The sequence below is a fragment of the Anopheles coluzzii genome, chromosome 3 (genome assembly GCF_943734685.1).
Source record: "Anopheles coluzzii chromosome 3, AcolN3, whole genome shotgun sequence".
In the NCBI taxonomy this organism is placed as follows: domain Eukaryota; kingdom Metazoa; phylum Arthropoda; class Insecta; order Diptera; family Culicidae; genus Anopheles; species Anopheles coluzzii.
Window position 1 is genome coordinate 95,088,742 of NC_064671.1, and position 15,867 is coordinate 95,104,608.

General features: G+C 39.4%; 6 protein-coding genes across 6 annotated transcripts; 2 read left to right on the plus strand and 4 right to left on the minus strand.

Moving 5' to 3' along the window:
• Positions 1-547: 547 nt before the first annotated feature.
• Positions 548-3,421, plus strand: LOC120958134 (N-acetylgalactosaminyltransferase 6-like). Its single transcript, XM_040380714.2, has 2 exons — positions 548-1,012; positions 1,113-3,421. The coding sequence occupies exon 2, from the start codon at positions 1,128-1,130 to the stop codon at positions 2,955-2,957; it is 1,830 nt and encodes a 609-aa protein (XP_040236648.2). The 5' UTR covers positions 548-1,012; positions 1,113-1,127; the 3' UTR covers positions 2,958-3,421.
• Positions 3,075-4,436, minus strand: LOC120958140 (mpv17-like protein 2). The gene is made up of 2 exons (XM_040380723.2): positions 3,986-4,436; positions 3,075-3,907 (listed from the first exon to the last, which is right to left on the minus strand). The coding sequence occupies exons 1-2, from the start codon at positions 4,146-4,148 to the stop codon at positions 3,486-3,488; spliced, it is 585 nt and encodes a 194-aa protein (XP_040236657.1). The 5' UTR covers positions 4,149-4,436; the 3' UTR covers positions 3,075-3,485.
• A 196-nt stretch (positions 4,437-4,632) lies between these two features.
• On the plus strand, positions 4,633-5,741 carry LOC120958139 (DNA-directed RNA polymerase III subunit RPC7). The gene is made up of 4 exons (XM_040380722.2): positions 4,633-4,807; positions 4,877-5,031; positions 5,098-5,226; positions 5,303-5,741. The coding sequence occupies exons 2-4, from the start codon at positions 4,879-4,881 to the stop codon at positions 5,675-5,677; spliced, it is 657 nt and encodes a 218-aa protein (XP_040236656.1). The 5' UTR covers positions 4,633-4,807; positions 4,877-4,878; the 3' UTR covers positions 5,678-5,741.
• LOC120958133 (exocyst complex component 1) lies at positions 5,653-8,796 on the minus strand. The gene is made up of 3 exons (XM_040380713.2): positions 6,781-8,796; positions 6,181-6,691; positions 5,653-6,102 (listed from the first exon to the last, which is right to left on the minus strand). The coding sequence occupies exons 1-3, from the start codon at positions 8,592-8,594 to the stop codon at positions 5,755-5,757; spliced, it is 2,673 nt and encodes an 890-aa protein (XP_040236647.1). The 5' UTR covers positions 8,595-8,796; the 3' UTR covers positions 5,653-5,754.
• A 387-nt stretch (positions 8,797-9,183) lies between these two features.
• Positions 9,184-9,959, minus strand: LOC120958141 (uncharacterized). Its single transcript, XM_040380724.2, has 3 exons — positions 9,807-9,959; positions 9,526-9,695; positions 9,184-9,317 (listed from the first exon to the last, which is right to left on the minus strand). Exons 1-3 carry the CDS (start codon positions 9,847-9,849, stop codon positions 9,261-9,263), a joined length of 270 nt encoding a protein of 89 aa, XP_040236658.2. The 5' UTR covers positions 9,850-9,959; the 3' UTR covers positions 9,184-9,260.
• A 1,996-nt stretch (positions 9,960-11,955) lies between these two features.
• LOC120959112 (feline leukemia virus subgroup C receptor-related protein 2-like) lies at positions 11,956-14,870 on the minus strand. Its single transcript, XM_040382281.2, has 4 exons — positions 12,985-14,870; positions 12,826-12,920; positions 12,583-12,760; positions 11,956-12,514 (listed from the first exon to the last, which is right to left on the minus strand). The coding sequence occupies exons 1-4, from the start codon at positions 14,227-14,229 to the stop codon at positions 12,320-12,322; spliced, it is 1,713 nt and encodes a 570-aa protein (XP_040238215.1). The 5' UTR covers positions 14,230-14,870; the 3' UTR covers positions 11,956-12,319.
• Between the last annotated feature and the right edge of the window lie 997 nt (positions 14,871-15,867).

Consider the following 15,867-nt stretch of genomic DNA (forward strand, 5'->3'; position numbering starts at 1 on the left):
GAACGTGTTAAGCTGTTTGTTGACGCTGGTAACTTGCCCAGAGACGGCGGGAAACCTCGTCGTCTGTAACATTGCTCTCGCTGGTGTTACTGCTATTGTGGTTGCTTTTACTACAGTGCTCAATGATGCGTGTAAAGGTGCTGAACCAGATTCTGCTCTGTATAACACCACCGCTTGCTACAAATCGCCAGTGATCGATCAACTACCCTTGAGGAGATGCTACAATAATGTCGCGATTGAACCACCACCCTGTCCTGCTGAGCTCTTCGGTGAGCATTCTGACGGCAGACGCGGAATGGATGCGACAGCTGGAACAAATCGTAAAGGGGCGGCGGATGATTCATTGATGCCTCTGTGCGAGATGGATTGTGCAATTTTCTCGCAATTGGACTACCAGCATTATTCATAATAATTAATTGGATTAGGCCACATCTTCATATTAATTTCGGTAAATTATTTCGATAACGAATGACTGTACATGCTACTCCTCCAGCGTCCGGTATACAAACAAAACACAATTCATATAAATGTCAAATGAATTCACCGGAAACATCTAATGACGCGAACCACTTGTTGCCATCTTGCTCAGCATAAACAATAATAGAGCGATATAATCACCTTTAGCAACTGAAATGCTCCTGCAGTGTTGATCAATGGCAAGGAAATAGTCTTCCTCGAACAGAAAAAAAGGAATTTTCCTTTAAATTACCAAAGTGATTGTTTGAGCATAACTTGCCAAGAAGTCCCGTTATACCGGTTTGGAGCTTCTTTTTGTGATTTGTTGTTTTTATCATTGCCTGCCTCTTCGATTCAGTGAAAGGCGTCGCTGGTTAAATTTTCTACAGATTGAAAGCCATCTGGTCTCCGAGCGAAGAATGAACCGTGTGGAGTTCTTATTTGCTATGCTTTCTGCACCGTGTAGCATTATTACCTCGTTCTGAAAGCAAGTGAATTGTTTGTCCAAGTGTGTGGCTGCATTGGGGCACAATTGCCAGCTCATCATATTGAAAAGGTTAGTCACGATAGCGATATCGGCACACGAGTGGTATTTATGAGTAGTATTATACATTTTTAGCCATAATATTTGATTGTTGGTGGTATTCTCTTTGCAGGGGTGCAGCTCGGAGATGAGGAGAAACGTACGTACGCTGATAAAGTACTTGTTTGTATCAGGAGGAGCGTTGTTGTTTATTACATTGCTAATCCGTTCATTTAGCGACAATGCTAAACATACTCTGGATGGGGTGTTTGGACCGGAAGCACAAATGCAGAAGGAATCACACGCAAGAGAAGGATCCTTCTTCAACAATCCATCTAAGAATGTGCATCAGAAGCGGATCGATTGGCATAACTATGATCTCATCCATGAAGAAGCCAAGCGGAGCGGTATCGGGGAACATGGAAAAGCAGGCCAGCTTGATAAAAGCGAACATGAGATGAAGGATAAACTATTCAAAAAGAATGGATTCAATGCAGTATTAAGCGATAAAATTTCTCTTAATAGATCGCTTCCCGATATACGGCATCGGGGATGCCGAAAAAAACAGTACTTGAGTGAACTTCCCACTGTAAGTGTCGTCGTTCCATTCTACAACGAACATTGGAGTACTCTGTTACGGACTGCTTCCAGTGTCTTGCTGCGGTCGCCTCCGGAGCTCATCGCTGAAATTATCCTCGTTGATGACTGTAGCACAAAGGAGTTCCTGAAGCAACAGCTGGATGAATACGTCACCGAAAATATGCCAAAAGTGAAAGTAGTAAGATTGCCAGAACGCTCAGGGTTAATTACTGCTCGACTGGCTGGTGCTAAAATTGCTACAGCTGATGTGCTTATTTTCCTGGATTCCCACACGGAAGCCAACGTGAATTGGTTGCCTCCATTGCTGGAACCTATTGCCGAAGACTATCGCACATGTGTCTGTCCTTTCATCGATGTAATCGATTGGGATACGTTCGAGTACCGAGCGCAGGACGAAGGAGCCAGAGGTGCGTTCGATTGGAAATTTTTCTACAAGCGTCTACCACTTTTGCCGAGAGATTTGCAAAATCCCACTGAACCATTCGAAAGTCCAGTAATGGCCGGCGGACTGTTTGCAATAAGTGCAAAATTTTTCTGGGAAATCGGAGGCTACGATGAGGGCCTGGACATCTGGGGTGGAGAACAGTATGAGCTGAGTTTTAAAATATGGCAATGTGGTGGCAAGATGTACGATGCTCCATGCTCGCGCGTCGGTCACATATATCGCGGATACGCTCCGTTCGGCAATCCGCGCAAGAAAGATTTCCTCACGCGAAACTACAAACGTGTGGCCGAAGTCTGGATGGACGAATACAAGGAATATCTGTACATGCGCGATCGCAAGAAATATGAAAATACGGACGTAGGAGATATTTCACGACAGCTGGCGATACGCGAGAAACTGCAGTGCAAACCATTCAAATGGTTTATGACCCAAGTGGCCTTCGATCTGATTGAGAAGTATCCCCCAATAGAGCCACCAGACTTTGCGAACGGCGCCATACAGAGCGTCGCCAATGCAGCCCTCTGCGTGGATACGTTAAATCATGGCGAAAAACAAACAATTGGGTTGTACTCTTGCGCTGAGGACAAAAAACAACCACAGCCGAATCAGTTTTTCCAACTATCCTGGCATCGCGATCTACGTATCAAGTTCGGTGAGCTTTGCTGGGACGTATCGGAGAGTGTGCCAAATGCCAAAATTCTACTGTACCATTGTCACGGCGGGCAAGGCAATCAGTTGTGGCGGTATGAACCTGAGACGCAGATGTTAAAACAGGGCAAAAATAATCGATGCCTCGATATGAACCCGAATAACCGAGAAGTGTTCGTGAATCCGTGCGAACCTACTAACCCACGACAAAAATGGCGTTGGGGTTTCATAAATGCGACTTCTCTTGCTCAATGGAATTCGTACGGCGCTAAAATAATCGAGTAGATAAAACGTATTATATTTTAAAACAGAACTGCTGTACATTTGTTGCTCAGTTCTAGTTGCGAAGTAATTAGAAAGTTTTGCATTGGTCGGAAACTAGAAACATTTGCTCAAAGCTGATGCAATTTTAAATAAATACTTTATTTCTATTCTGCCATAAAAAAGTGCTGTAAGATAATAACTGTTCTAGACATTGTACAATTAGGACAAATATGAAAAACAAAATGATAGCGGTACTTTGTCGCTGGCCGGATGAAAGCTCCTATAGATTTCAGCTGGCAAAGTATTACTCTGCGCTTACCTAGTTGCTGATAGGCCTAAGAGAAAATACTGTTCTTGTATTAAATCTAAACAGCTTCCATCTTTAAACAAATATTTGACCATAGGCAACGTAACAATAGAAGGAATAGTGAAAGATTTCAATATAGCGTGCGGGTAAAATAAAACAATAAATAGGGAAAAAATAATCAGTAGAATTATTTCCATGTATGTGTGTTAAGCTGTCGATTGTTGCCGATTTCACTGTTCATATCATTCCTGCTTTATCGATTTCATTTTTTGTGTTATCTCAGAAATGAAATCATCGTTATGTTTGATGTAGCAGAGAAACACATTGTACAGCATGGTAATGGCATTAATATAAAGGACACGATATTTTGGGCTAAGTAAGTAGAAGTTTATAAACTGTGTCGGAGGCCAAACAAGCCAATCCGCTGTATAGATAGTCCAGTACTTGTAGCGCAGTTCGGCGTTACAGTCCCTTACAGAAGCACCTTCTAGAAGACCAGCGCTGTATAAATATGTAACGATGAAGATGGGTGATATAACAAGCTGATCGATAGCAATCTTTTTGAGCACTGTTCGTACGGTAGCGCCGGGAAGATATGCGTCCATCCATTTGTAAAGATAATGATGCAGCGGGCCTTGGGAAAGTCCTACCAATGTCATATTTACTGTGCCATGAAACATAAAAAATAAACTATAATAAAAAAATTGCTAATAGCCCTGAAAAGGGGAACAGTAATGCTTACAGGCTCGCTGCCTTTCGAGGCCTTCTGAAGCCGATGTAGTTTTCTCCTGTCGTCGTTCAATTTCTTGAGCTGCAACATCTCCCGCCAGCATCAGTACACCGGAACTAATAGTATTAGTAACTAGAAGATATCGCCCAAACAGCAGTTTCCAAACTCCTCTCATCACAGAATGATTGTTATATGCAATTGAATATCGCAATTATTTCCTCAAACTTTTTCCACACTATTTGGCCCCCACGATAGTTATTTTTGAAATGCAGACGCACTCAACAAATCGGAAAGATAAGCATTACATGAATGGAACGAGCAAAGTTTGTTTACGTTTGTCTACAAAAAAAAAACTTGCGTAATCACCAGCTGATCAGCAGCCAACCGCATTCATTACGCGATAAGCCAAAATGATGTCGAATTTTTGTATCGCATAACCGAACCTATGCAATGAATTAAAGTGTATAAGTACAATCATTTTTGTATTCCATCATACAGCTATATTTGTATTTGTATTTATATTTGAACAGCTAAAATGTGCATGAAGAATTACAAGTCATGTAAAGCATACGAAAGAATTTTTCAAAAATATCAGACTAATTGTTCTGGCAACACTGTTGCACAACATGACAGAAAACGTCTAAATTTGAATGACATTATGATGTTTACAATTGAAATGTTAATAACATTGGGTGATGAAAATAACTAGCCAGCATTGCCGCATATTATTGATCGTATGCAAAGCTCGCTTACTACGGGAGCCGCTCTAGTGTTTAGCAAAGCAAATCATCACATTTCTCGATAATCGCTAGCAAGTTACTGCATTAAACGAAGGTATATAATGTACATGGTTATGATTAGTAAAGCTAAGATTAGTAACGCTAATTGAACATTTTCGTGCAGATATGGCTGGAAGAGGTCGTGGTAAAACAAATGGGACCTTGACGCAAGAGCAACTGCAATCTTTGGGAGTCACAAGCAAAGAAATGCAGACCGTAACATCGGCAGCTCCACCTCCGTTGTATCCAGCATTGCTAGCGAAACCTGTACCTTTGGAGGTAAGATTGGTAGCGCAGGATCGTCGCGAGACAAAATTCCTACTACATATTCCACATTCGCCTTAGTCTAGCGCCGATCGGACTTACAAAATACTCTGGAAAGAAGATTTTATCTCGTATCTACGTGAATCGACCTACTACACTACAAAGAAAAGTTCTAAACTTCATGTACAGCGATACAGCGATAAAGTAATTGTAAGTACCACTCCGTGCCACATCAACGTACAATGTGCCTGATTTCGCTCATCTTTATGCTGTGGATTCATTTCAGAATGTTATAGAGAACGATCCGAAAACTAAGCGAGAGGGAGATTTTCTTTGGAAACTAATGCCTGCGGAACTAAAACCGAGCTACAAACGAGTGAAAAATTCATTGGGACCAACAAATGCAAAGCGACAGCGAAGTGCCGCTGATATTGATGCGAAGCTAAAAGCACTAGAACAGAAAGAATCATCTGGCGACCGTTCGGATATTGTTAAAAAAGAGAAAAGTGACTCGGAAGATGAAAAAGATGGCGATGATGCTGATGAAGAATTGGTTGATGAAGAGATGGATGACGACAATGATTATGGTAATAACTATTTCGATAACGGCGAAGCATATAATGACGAAGACGATAATTTAGACGATGGGCCAGTTTATTAAAACCGAAGCACTCTTCGACTTGTATGGATGGGCTGTTTAATAAACGTTTTAATTATGTCCTGGAGCTCTTCTTCGGCCTAATGTGACTGTGCTATCTCAGAGAAAAAATCCAACAGGTCGTTGATGGTAAACTCTAGAGTTATCATTGAACCGGCATAACAACGTTGGATCCATTGCTCTAATGAGTTGTATTGGTTTATAAATTCCTGCTGCATAGCTCGCCACACTACTTGTAGCAAGTTTTCTTCCTCACAAAGATGTTTTTCTACCTTTTTGTACAGTTGCTCAAGTCCCTTCTTTACTTCACGGGCTGGATAAAGACTTATTACTTTACGTAATTCTTGCTTAGAGTACGCCATTTGGTAGCTAATTTCGGTATCTTTCACACCTTGCTGCACACGCACTTGTATTCCTTCGAAAAATTGCTGTAATTATAGAACCATTGATTAAATATATGTCTGCATATAAATTATGACAGCTTCTCTTCACACAATAATCCTTACGTTTAGTCGTTCTAGCGGCCGGCCAAAGTATTTAGTAACGTATGCTTTCTGTGCATCATTATATCGTGTTTTTGCTTCCTTTCGCAATGATTCCAAAACTGGAATCTTTAGTTGAGATAACGTGGAGTGCATTCGATGATAGTTTTCCATTTTTACTACTTGGTGCGGCGTTTTTGAATGTTCGGCGGCGTGCACAGGAATGCGTTCGAAAATAGCTTCCACCAGTTTAAGGTACCATTTATCAAGATCATTTCGGCGCTCCGTTTTCTTAAAAATGTTTTCAGCGGTTACGGCGAATTCTTCAAAGTTTTCCACGTAAGGTAGAAGGCCACATTTAGAGCGCTTCGGAAGCTTAGATTCATCAATTGACTGCAACTGTGATTGCATAAATTTATCAAAGCTTCGTTTCACGTGTATAAGAGCTGAAGCAAACGTCATGCTTAGAAAGGACTGTGCGTCTTGGGCCGACATTACATGTTGTGTAAGACGCACTAGCACGTACAATGAGTAGCTAAAAGAAATAGTTAAACAATTTAAATTATGTTGTATATATTTTTCGAAGGAAAATTACTTCCATAGTCATCTTTCCAGTGTACTTACTAGTTATCTAGTTTTTCAAAACTCAAGATAAAATTGTTTATTTCCGTTTCAAGGTTAGCAAATAATTCCCCCATCATACGGCGGACATCTTCGTTAATTTGACGATCAAGCCTTCGCTGTGGAATGTGTGGAGCTGTATCTCGTTCATCCTTTTGGTTCACTGTCTCGTTACTAGCAGCATCCAGTGTTGTTTGCGTATTTTTAGCCGTAGGACTAATTACGTCCAATTGAAAAAACGCAATGCAAAAATGCTGTTCGCTTAATGCCACTGGTTCTAGTTCCGCAAGCACCTTTTCCAAAATTGAATCAAATCGTTGCCGCTCAATTGCTTCTGCGCCTGGAGACCACATCTCTTTGCTGGTACCTAAAATGCCGTACGGCTGTGCTGGTTGTTTGTTTGATTGTGGACCAAGTTTTAATTTGTTGCTTATTGAACTATTGTTAATATCCTCTCTAGAGCTGAATTGCTTTAGTGTCAGTGCTTGTTTAGCGTTTTCGAAAAATATCTGAATGTCCCGGTCGTAAACTTTGCTTAATGAAGCAGTGTAAACTTTAATAAGGGCATCGTATGCCTTTCTATCCATAGTTTTCATCCAGTGCATAAGCTCCATGAACGTACATAGCTCTTTATGCACGTTCTGGTGCTTTGGAAGCGACAATTCATTTGTGAAAGGTGTTTGCGAATCTCCAAGATTGCCAAGATGGATGAATAGATTATTCAAATGACGGCTTATTGTTTGCGAAAATTTTGCCTTCCATTTTTCGAATCTTTTGCGCTGATCTTGAACAGCTGTAAGGCGCAAAAGTGCTGGGTCGATGTCACTGTTCATTGCCATCTGCAGTGCTTTCCCTGCTGCTATAGCTGCTGGCAAACCCTTTGGAGTTAGATCAGTATCTGTCAGCGCAAGCTGGTGAACATGCGGCAAATCGAGCTGCGTAACTACTTTTTCCAGTTCTAGCAACAGTCGAACATTGTTGGTATTAGCAATCTCAATCATTTGATTCTTTTCTCCCATCTTTTCCATCGTATCTCTTACGTGACAAAGTATTTCGTCGTAGTCGTCTAGCCGTTTCTCTACCTTTTCAGCTTCTTTAATCGCTTCTTCGATCCTTTCCATTAGCATTTGGACTTGTTTTTCTGACTCTAGAACGCTTTGTATATTTGCACCATCCAGCTGCAAAAGGTTATGACTCAAATCATCCATAAACAATTCAGCATTGCTGATCGCGTAATCGCATTCTGCAACAAGTTTACTAAGGTGCGCTTCTTCCTTATCGGTCAGGGCGTGGAAATCCTCATTCTCAAACCCTTCAATTTCATCTTCATCGTCCGCAGAAACTGCGCCCCCGTGATTGGGGTATTTTTCATCAATTTGTTTTTCCGGCGATTTTTCCGAAAGCCACTGTTTGGGGATGTTTTTGAAGACGGCCTTCTCTCCAACGGTGCAATGCTTATGAATTTGTTTCCATAAAACCGTAATGAAATTTTGTCGTTCATGTAGATTGGCTGCAAACCATCGATACGGTTTATCCAGCAACATATCGAAGTCGTGCGTATCCGTAGCTTCGTTGCGACCATCGACGCACTTTATCTCCTCCAATGACCAGGAACGCTTTTTCTTATATACGGCTTTGTCGTACTGTTTTATCTGGCAAACACTAACTATAACACTGGGTTTGATCGTAGAAACGATACACAAGTAAGACGTTTTTTTCCTTTTATGCAATTTGCTAACATTGCACACGGATAAAATGCGTTCATCAAGTGCATCGAACAGTTCCTTCTGGAAGATGTATTTTATTCCAGCTGCCATTTCACAGAATATAAACCAGCACTTGTCCCACCAGTTAAATGACAAATGGCAATTTTTCCTTATGTAGCGCTTATTCCAGATTTGAATAAATGATAGAATCCTAGTGTTTTTGCTCCGTATTAAGCACAGACGTCCCGTTTGTGTAGATAAAATTTTATGATGTGGATCGGTGGTCTGTCATAGTACAAATGTGACGCATTAGCAGCTGTCAAACTCAATCTCACTCAAACACCGCAAATAATCTAGAGCGAATATACGGACAATTGAGACAATACTTTTTTTTTTCGAGAATCTGCGAATCATTGGATCTGGAAATTTTACATTCAAGTTGTACGTCATTAACGAACTGCTTAATATGTTGTTGTTGTTAGTATGGTTTAGAGAGGCTTTGGCTGCTGCGGAGTTCTTAATTGCTTAATATGCTATATTCAGCTTTTTTGCCATATAAGAAAGATTAAAATTGGTGACACAGCCAACTGGGTCATTTTTACGAGAAAAAAAAAAAAACAACGTAGCTCATCCTTCTCCTCCATGTATGTTTATCCAAGATTGTTCTTTCATTTCATGACTGAACTCATACAACATTAACTATTTTCATTTAGACTGATTTATTTTCACGAAACATCTAATATGTTGTTTACAACACGTCGCCATCCTGATCCCCACTTAGTCCAGGCTTTTCGGCGGGCTGTAATTAAGGTAGATCAATCCGCTCTCCTTGGCCTATAAAAAGAATAGTTCGTCAATGATGCTTTTTTACGTATGCGAGAAGTTTACACGTTCGTACAGGGCAACCGGGGTCGATGGAGCGAGATGTCAAATCGTATGAAAAATTTATCTCGGTCGATCTTGGTTGCACTGCATAGCAGCAAAATGAATGGATACCATTCATTACATTCTCTGTGAGTAAGAGTAACTCCATTATACTAACCACAGTCAATGTGATGCCAAAGATAACAATACCCGCAGCGAGCACGGTATTGTACACCCGATTCTTGCGTCGATGTTCTTCGAAGAAGTCCCCTTCCGGGACAGGCATGTCGTTCATGGTGTACACACGGAAGTTGTTGGGGCCATGGTATCCACGGGACAGAAATGCCGCTGGTAGAGTACATCATGGAGGATGATTATATAATAACCGAGCAAATGAGCGAAGAGCACTAATTTTGTTTTGCGCTATTCCTCATAACAATTGATTCGTTTATACATTACCGTTGCGGATGGATAAGTTTGCAATAGAACGAACGGGCAGCATTTTCCTTCCTCCGTAGATGTTTAACAAAAACGTAGGAGATCCGATCAAAGCAAGACACAATTTCGATTTTCAGCAAACCTCAGAATTTTTGACAGCTAAATAAAAAAAAGAAATGACATTTGCTGAAGACGATTACAGGTATTCTCCGATATACGCCATACTCGATATACGCGATTTCGCTATACGCTATGTTTAAATTTGACAGTTCTTTTAGCAAAATGTACTAATTTGACACATCGAATGCCACATGCAAAATAAATTCTCTTTTGAACGATTTTTAAAAACCCTTTCAAAAGGTATAAAATTGTAATCTTAAGTTTAAATCAGATCAAAAAACTAATTTAATGGCTAAACCTACCACTTCAAGCAAAATTATTCGAAAATTAACTAATTTCACTGAAAACCTCGTAATTCGACATACGCTAATATTCGAGATACACTATTACCTCCAGTACGCATTAACAGCACATATCGGGGAATACCTGTATTGTCATCACATCAGACGTTTTGGTAAGTGTGGCCAGATTTTATTGGCGGTTTTCGGTAGGAGCGTCAAAATTTTATCGGTAGTTTTCGGTTGGAGTTTCAATTGGAATCGTTAGTTTTCGGTATGTTTTGAAGTCATAAGTGGAGGGAGGGGGGGGGGGGGGGGGGGGGGGTTCATATATGCACGAGAAAATACATCCTTTTTATCTAAAGGAGATGTAGATTTGGTTCATAGTTATGCTGACCAGATGAAGTTGATGAAAAAATGGGATACATCCCAACCCAAGTACAAAAGCGCCATAGATTAAGGTTAAACGACTGGAAAATCAAATATTTATAGAAAAAAAACGAAAGCTCCATAGCTTCATTAAGTGAAAGGCCACGGGAGTGACAAAATGCCGACAAATTTTTCAAAATGTGAGCTTTTGTCACTTTTTTGAGCTTTTGTCAAAATTTTGTGACCTGGAGCAGCCAAGAAAAAAAGGTGACAAAAGTTGACAAAATTTGACGTTCGTGAAAAAGCGTAAACAAACAGCTATTTGGCGCAGTTGTGACCCATTGTTATGATAATAATGCTAAAATGCATGATTCTAATTGATTTATGTACCTAGTTAGTGTTTCTTAAACAAAATATCGATGATATTCAGATGTTGGAGCTTTTTGTCGCTCTTGTGTATGTTTTTGGTGCGGCCACGAGAAAAGCTCTTTTTTGCAGTTGACAAGCAATTTTGACAAAGTTGAAAAATTTTTCAACATTTTTTCAGCTCCGTGGCCACGCGCTAATTGATTTGCTCAATAGATGGAGTATTACAGTGGAGCGCCGTTTATCCGGGCTTCTCGGGACTTGACCTCGCCCGGATAAGCGAATAACACGGATAATGAGTCAAATGATATATTTTATCACCAATTCCTGGTTATGTTTTGGAAATTTTTCTTATTTTTCGATAAAAATAACCCAGTTTTTACTAACTTCATGTTTTTCCAAGGAGAATATTTAAAATTTGCCATGCATTATAGTGTTTTTGTTATGACAATGTGCTCTTATAACCGCTTTTTCAAATATCCTCCTCATAACGCAATGTCACTTTTGTATTGAACTGTCATTTCTCAACAGCACGGATAAACGGAAACCCGGCTAAAAGGTACCCGTTTAAACGGCACTCCACTGTACAGTCTGTTCCCGAGTTACACGGTTCTCGACTTACGCGGATTCGGAGATACGCGGTTTTCTAAATTTGACAGATTAAATGTCAAATTAGTACAATTTGCTTCAAGTTCGCTAAAAATTGCATTTTTGCTAACATATTGAAACCGCTTAAAAGCCAGAAATATTAGAATTTTCTGCGCGAATCATATCAAGTAAATGATAAAGTGTATAATAGTACTAAATTAGATAAAAAAAACTCCGATTAATCAATAGTATTTTAGTCAAAAAACGTGAAATTCGACTTACGCGGATATTCGAGTTACGCGGATTCGTCGGGAACGCAGAAACAGCGTAACTCGGGAGCAGACTGTACTTACAACTCCCCAAGTGCCACAAATCCACTAAACGACCACTAAACGGCTTCTAAACGACTCAAGCTCTCTACCTAAACGGAATATAGAAAGACTTCGTTTAGCAGACGGCAAACGACTCATGCATTCTAAAAATAGCAAAAAAAGCTGGTGGCGCTATCTGTTGGTGGGATACCCCAACCAGTTGAACTTCCTCGCTTGGAAGAGAGCTTTCTTATTTCCTCTGTACTGTTGTATGGTTTCGCATTGAACAATCATTTATTTAATAAGGATCATGTGATTTTTTTTATAGTTATGTTTTTAAATGGTTTATTTTTTGCAAAAAAGCAATTTCCTTTACATTCTTGGAGCAAATTGTACTGGTATGACACAATATCCAAATACGCGTATGTCGAGATCCACGAAACTCGGGAACAGACTGTATAGATAAAGATGACTATTGACCACAAAGCTAGATATTCTACTATCAACTGCAGCCATCTATTTTCAGTTTTAAGGGAGAATCTTCATAGATTGAGATATCACCGTAGCGTACACTAGCATCCTCAGCGAATTCCCTCGCAGCCTCGCTTTCTATTTCCAAATGAGTATTATAACGTCGTAAATCTGATCGAATCAGAGCGATGATGTTTCCGTCTAGTAAGAGAAATGCTGCGAAAACCTTGACACAAAAGATTATAAATAAGAGTATGATTTCTATTCTAAAAAGAAAACTTCTTTTTTACTCACTATGTTTCCTACAAGATCTCCGAGTATTTTTTGAATTCCTGATATCATCAATGTTATAACTATACCAAAAATCTGCGTAGAAATATTTAAAATACCCATTACTGGCCCATCAGGTTCGGGAAATGTGAGCTCAGCCGCAAACTCATATCCTATTGGTTGAAACCCTGTCATGAAAAAACTAAGAAAGAACCGTATAAGTTTTTTTTCGGAATATTATTCATTATTTAAATGGATAAAATTTACCCAAGAAACACGGAGGCTACTGCCAACAATTTTTTGGATCGACTTTCCAAAGCCAGTGCAAATATGACTAAAGTGACTGCTGAGAGCCGACAGACCTGTGAATTATAACAAAGCTGTTTGTACATTTAAATTTGATTACATCAGGTTATGTGCACCTACCCATACAGCAGTTGCTTTATACTTGTGGCTCGTGTCAAGTAAATAACCAAAAACCATCGAGCCGATCAGTCCTAATACAATTAATGCTAAACCTATTCTTCCAGCATCGGTTGCACTATCAGGAAAATAATTTAGCACGATTTGATTGAGCAATGTCGAGAACGCATTGAATAAGCCTACGTTAATGCCATACGCGATTACCAAAATTAGATAGTTTTCATCTTTTAATAGTCGTGCTACAGATGGCCAGTAGTCTTTGCGTCTTGGTTTCATTGTTCTTTGTAAAGCCTGCACATGGCTCGGTGCAAATGGTGGTTCCGATTTAAATACAGCTATTACCATACATGCTATCATAGTGGAGATTCCAGCTACTCCCATAAGAAAAACTTGAAGATCAATACTAATTGCACTAAGCTCTTCATGATTTACAATAACCATAGGTGTGAGAAAAAATCCAATGGCAATTCCTAATTGAGCTCCAAAAACTCCGAACGCACATACTGAAGAAGCTTCCTCAGGAGAAAACCATGTAGCAGATAAACGCGAAGGAATGCTGAGTAAAAATACTTGCGCAACTGCTGAAATAATTTGACCAATAATAACTATTTGAAACTGAGACGGGTCTGTTGAAAACACTTTTATCCATGCCCCAAGCGCTGTTCCAACTGTACCAATAACTGCGGACTGTCGCATGTTTCTTACGTCCATGACGTATGATACAGGAAACACAGCAATAATATAAATCACCATAAAAATCATAGATGTCCAGTCGATCCATGCTGATGAAATGTTATAATACTTTGCCATTATATTGGCCACTATACTGTATTGTATCCATTGCACATATGATACAGCTATATTAAGAATGGTCAAAACTAGCAAAAACCACCGTCGCTTGTAGATTTGAATTTGCACTGAAGTAAAACTATAATTTTCAGGAATGGGCAGTGTAGATTGTGAAACACTTTTAGTTATTGTTTGATAAGCTGTTGTATGTTTAAATTCCGTATGAATAGCAATGTCATCGAAAGGCAATTCCACTCCCATCTCGGGCAGTTTTTGCCTCATCCCACTATGAATCGCTTTTGGAACACACAAAAAATTTTCATTCTGTGATGGAATGATGGGGACCGAGAGCGACTTTTTTCGATTCAATGAACATGCACTTTTGTTTGATTTAGTGAATGAGTGCACTAAGAAGCTAGATTCGTCGAGAGTATGTTTCACATCCATTTCACAGTCCATTCACAGAAACACTTTCTCTATTTCTAGGGTGAATTGCAGCAATGTGTAGCACCAACGTCAAACACTCACTGGTCTGTTGCTACACGTCTCATTAAAATATAATTCTTTGTTGCACTACTCGTGCATGCATCTTTGATGCATTTAACAAACCGTGAAGTGGTCTAGGGAAGCTGACGAAGGATGAAGATGAGCTGATAAGATTGTTTTGATTGTTTATCTTTCACATGCCCTCCTCGTTTCAGTGTTTGCTCTAGGCGATAAGATGCCGTACACACTGTTGCTGAAAAATGTGGTATGAGAAGGTATATAGGTATATTGTTCTAGGTATTGTAAGTCTCGAATGTTAACAGCGTTGTATGAAATATGTTGAGCAAATTATTAAGAACAACCAACAACTTTCTAGTGAGAAACAGCCAACTTCTCTTTAGTGTATTAGAAATAGGATAATGAAATAGGAAATAGCTATAATGAACATTTAACAAAGACTATCATGATGTACATTTACGGTTTTCGAAACGGATTCAGGGATAATGGGGACCGAAAACGACTGCAAAGTACTGCGTATGTCTAATTTCCGTGTAAGTCGAATCTCGTGATTTCCAGCCAAAATATGACTAATTTTCTTATACAGGTAGTCCCCGAGATACACGGTACCTCTCTTAGAGAACGGTTAGAACCTCGCCGCATGCGGCAAGAAATGAGTTTTCTCAATTTTCTAGTTATTTAAGGTATTATTATGATATTTAGTTATTTCTTTATAAAGATAATCATTATTTGATATGATTTTAGACATTTTACATCTGAAATATAATCGCATGCGGCGATGCGGCAATATCAACTGTTTTTGATTTTGAGAGAAATTTTCTAGTTTTTTAAGGTATTATTATGATATTTAGTTATTTCTTTATAAAGATACTCATTATTTGATATGATTTTAGACATTTTACATCTGAAATATAATCGCATGCGGCGATGCGGCAATATCAAATGTTTTTGATTTTGCCGCATAGCCGCATGCTTCAGATTCGCAAGTGCTGTCATTAACGTCAAATTCCATACAAAAGCTTGGGGCAAAATCGCATGCGGTGAGGTTCTGACCGTTCTCTTACGCGGATTTGGAGATACAGGCGGTGCCCGAGATACACGGTTAATGCCAACGAGAGAGACAGAGAGAGAGAGAGAGAGAGAGAGAGTGTGTGTGAGAGAGAGAGAGAGAGAGAGAGAGAGAGAGAGAGAGAGAGAGAGAGAGAGAGAGAGAGAGAGAGAGAAGTGCCATGATTTGGTGTGTTCGTAAATTAAACATTCTTCAATCGATGGACAATGCCGTCGAGCTCATTTTACATTCATAGCTTTGTTTTTTGTTGAAAAACGCAGGCAAATTTTGTGTGACGTTTTTTTTTTAGAAAACATTGGTATTAGTATAAAATGACTATATTATTAACGGTAACGATAGGAAACATCATTTCTGAGTGAATTTACAAGAAAACAACGAAAAAGCCGCATCACAGTTGATTTTAAACGACTTTTTCTAAATTCCCTTAAACTGGTGCACTTTAAGAGAAGTTTAAGGCTCCAGTTTAAAAGACTGTTCCTATCGTTATAGTTGGTCATGTAGCCATTTTTTAATTAAATAAAACA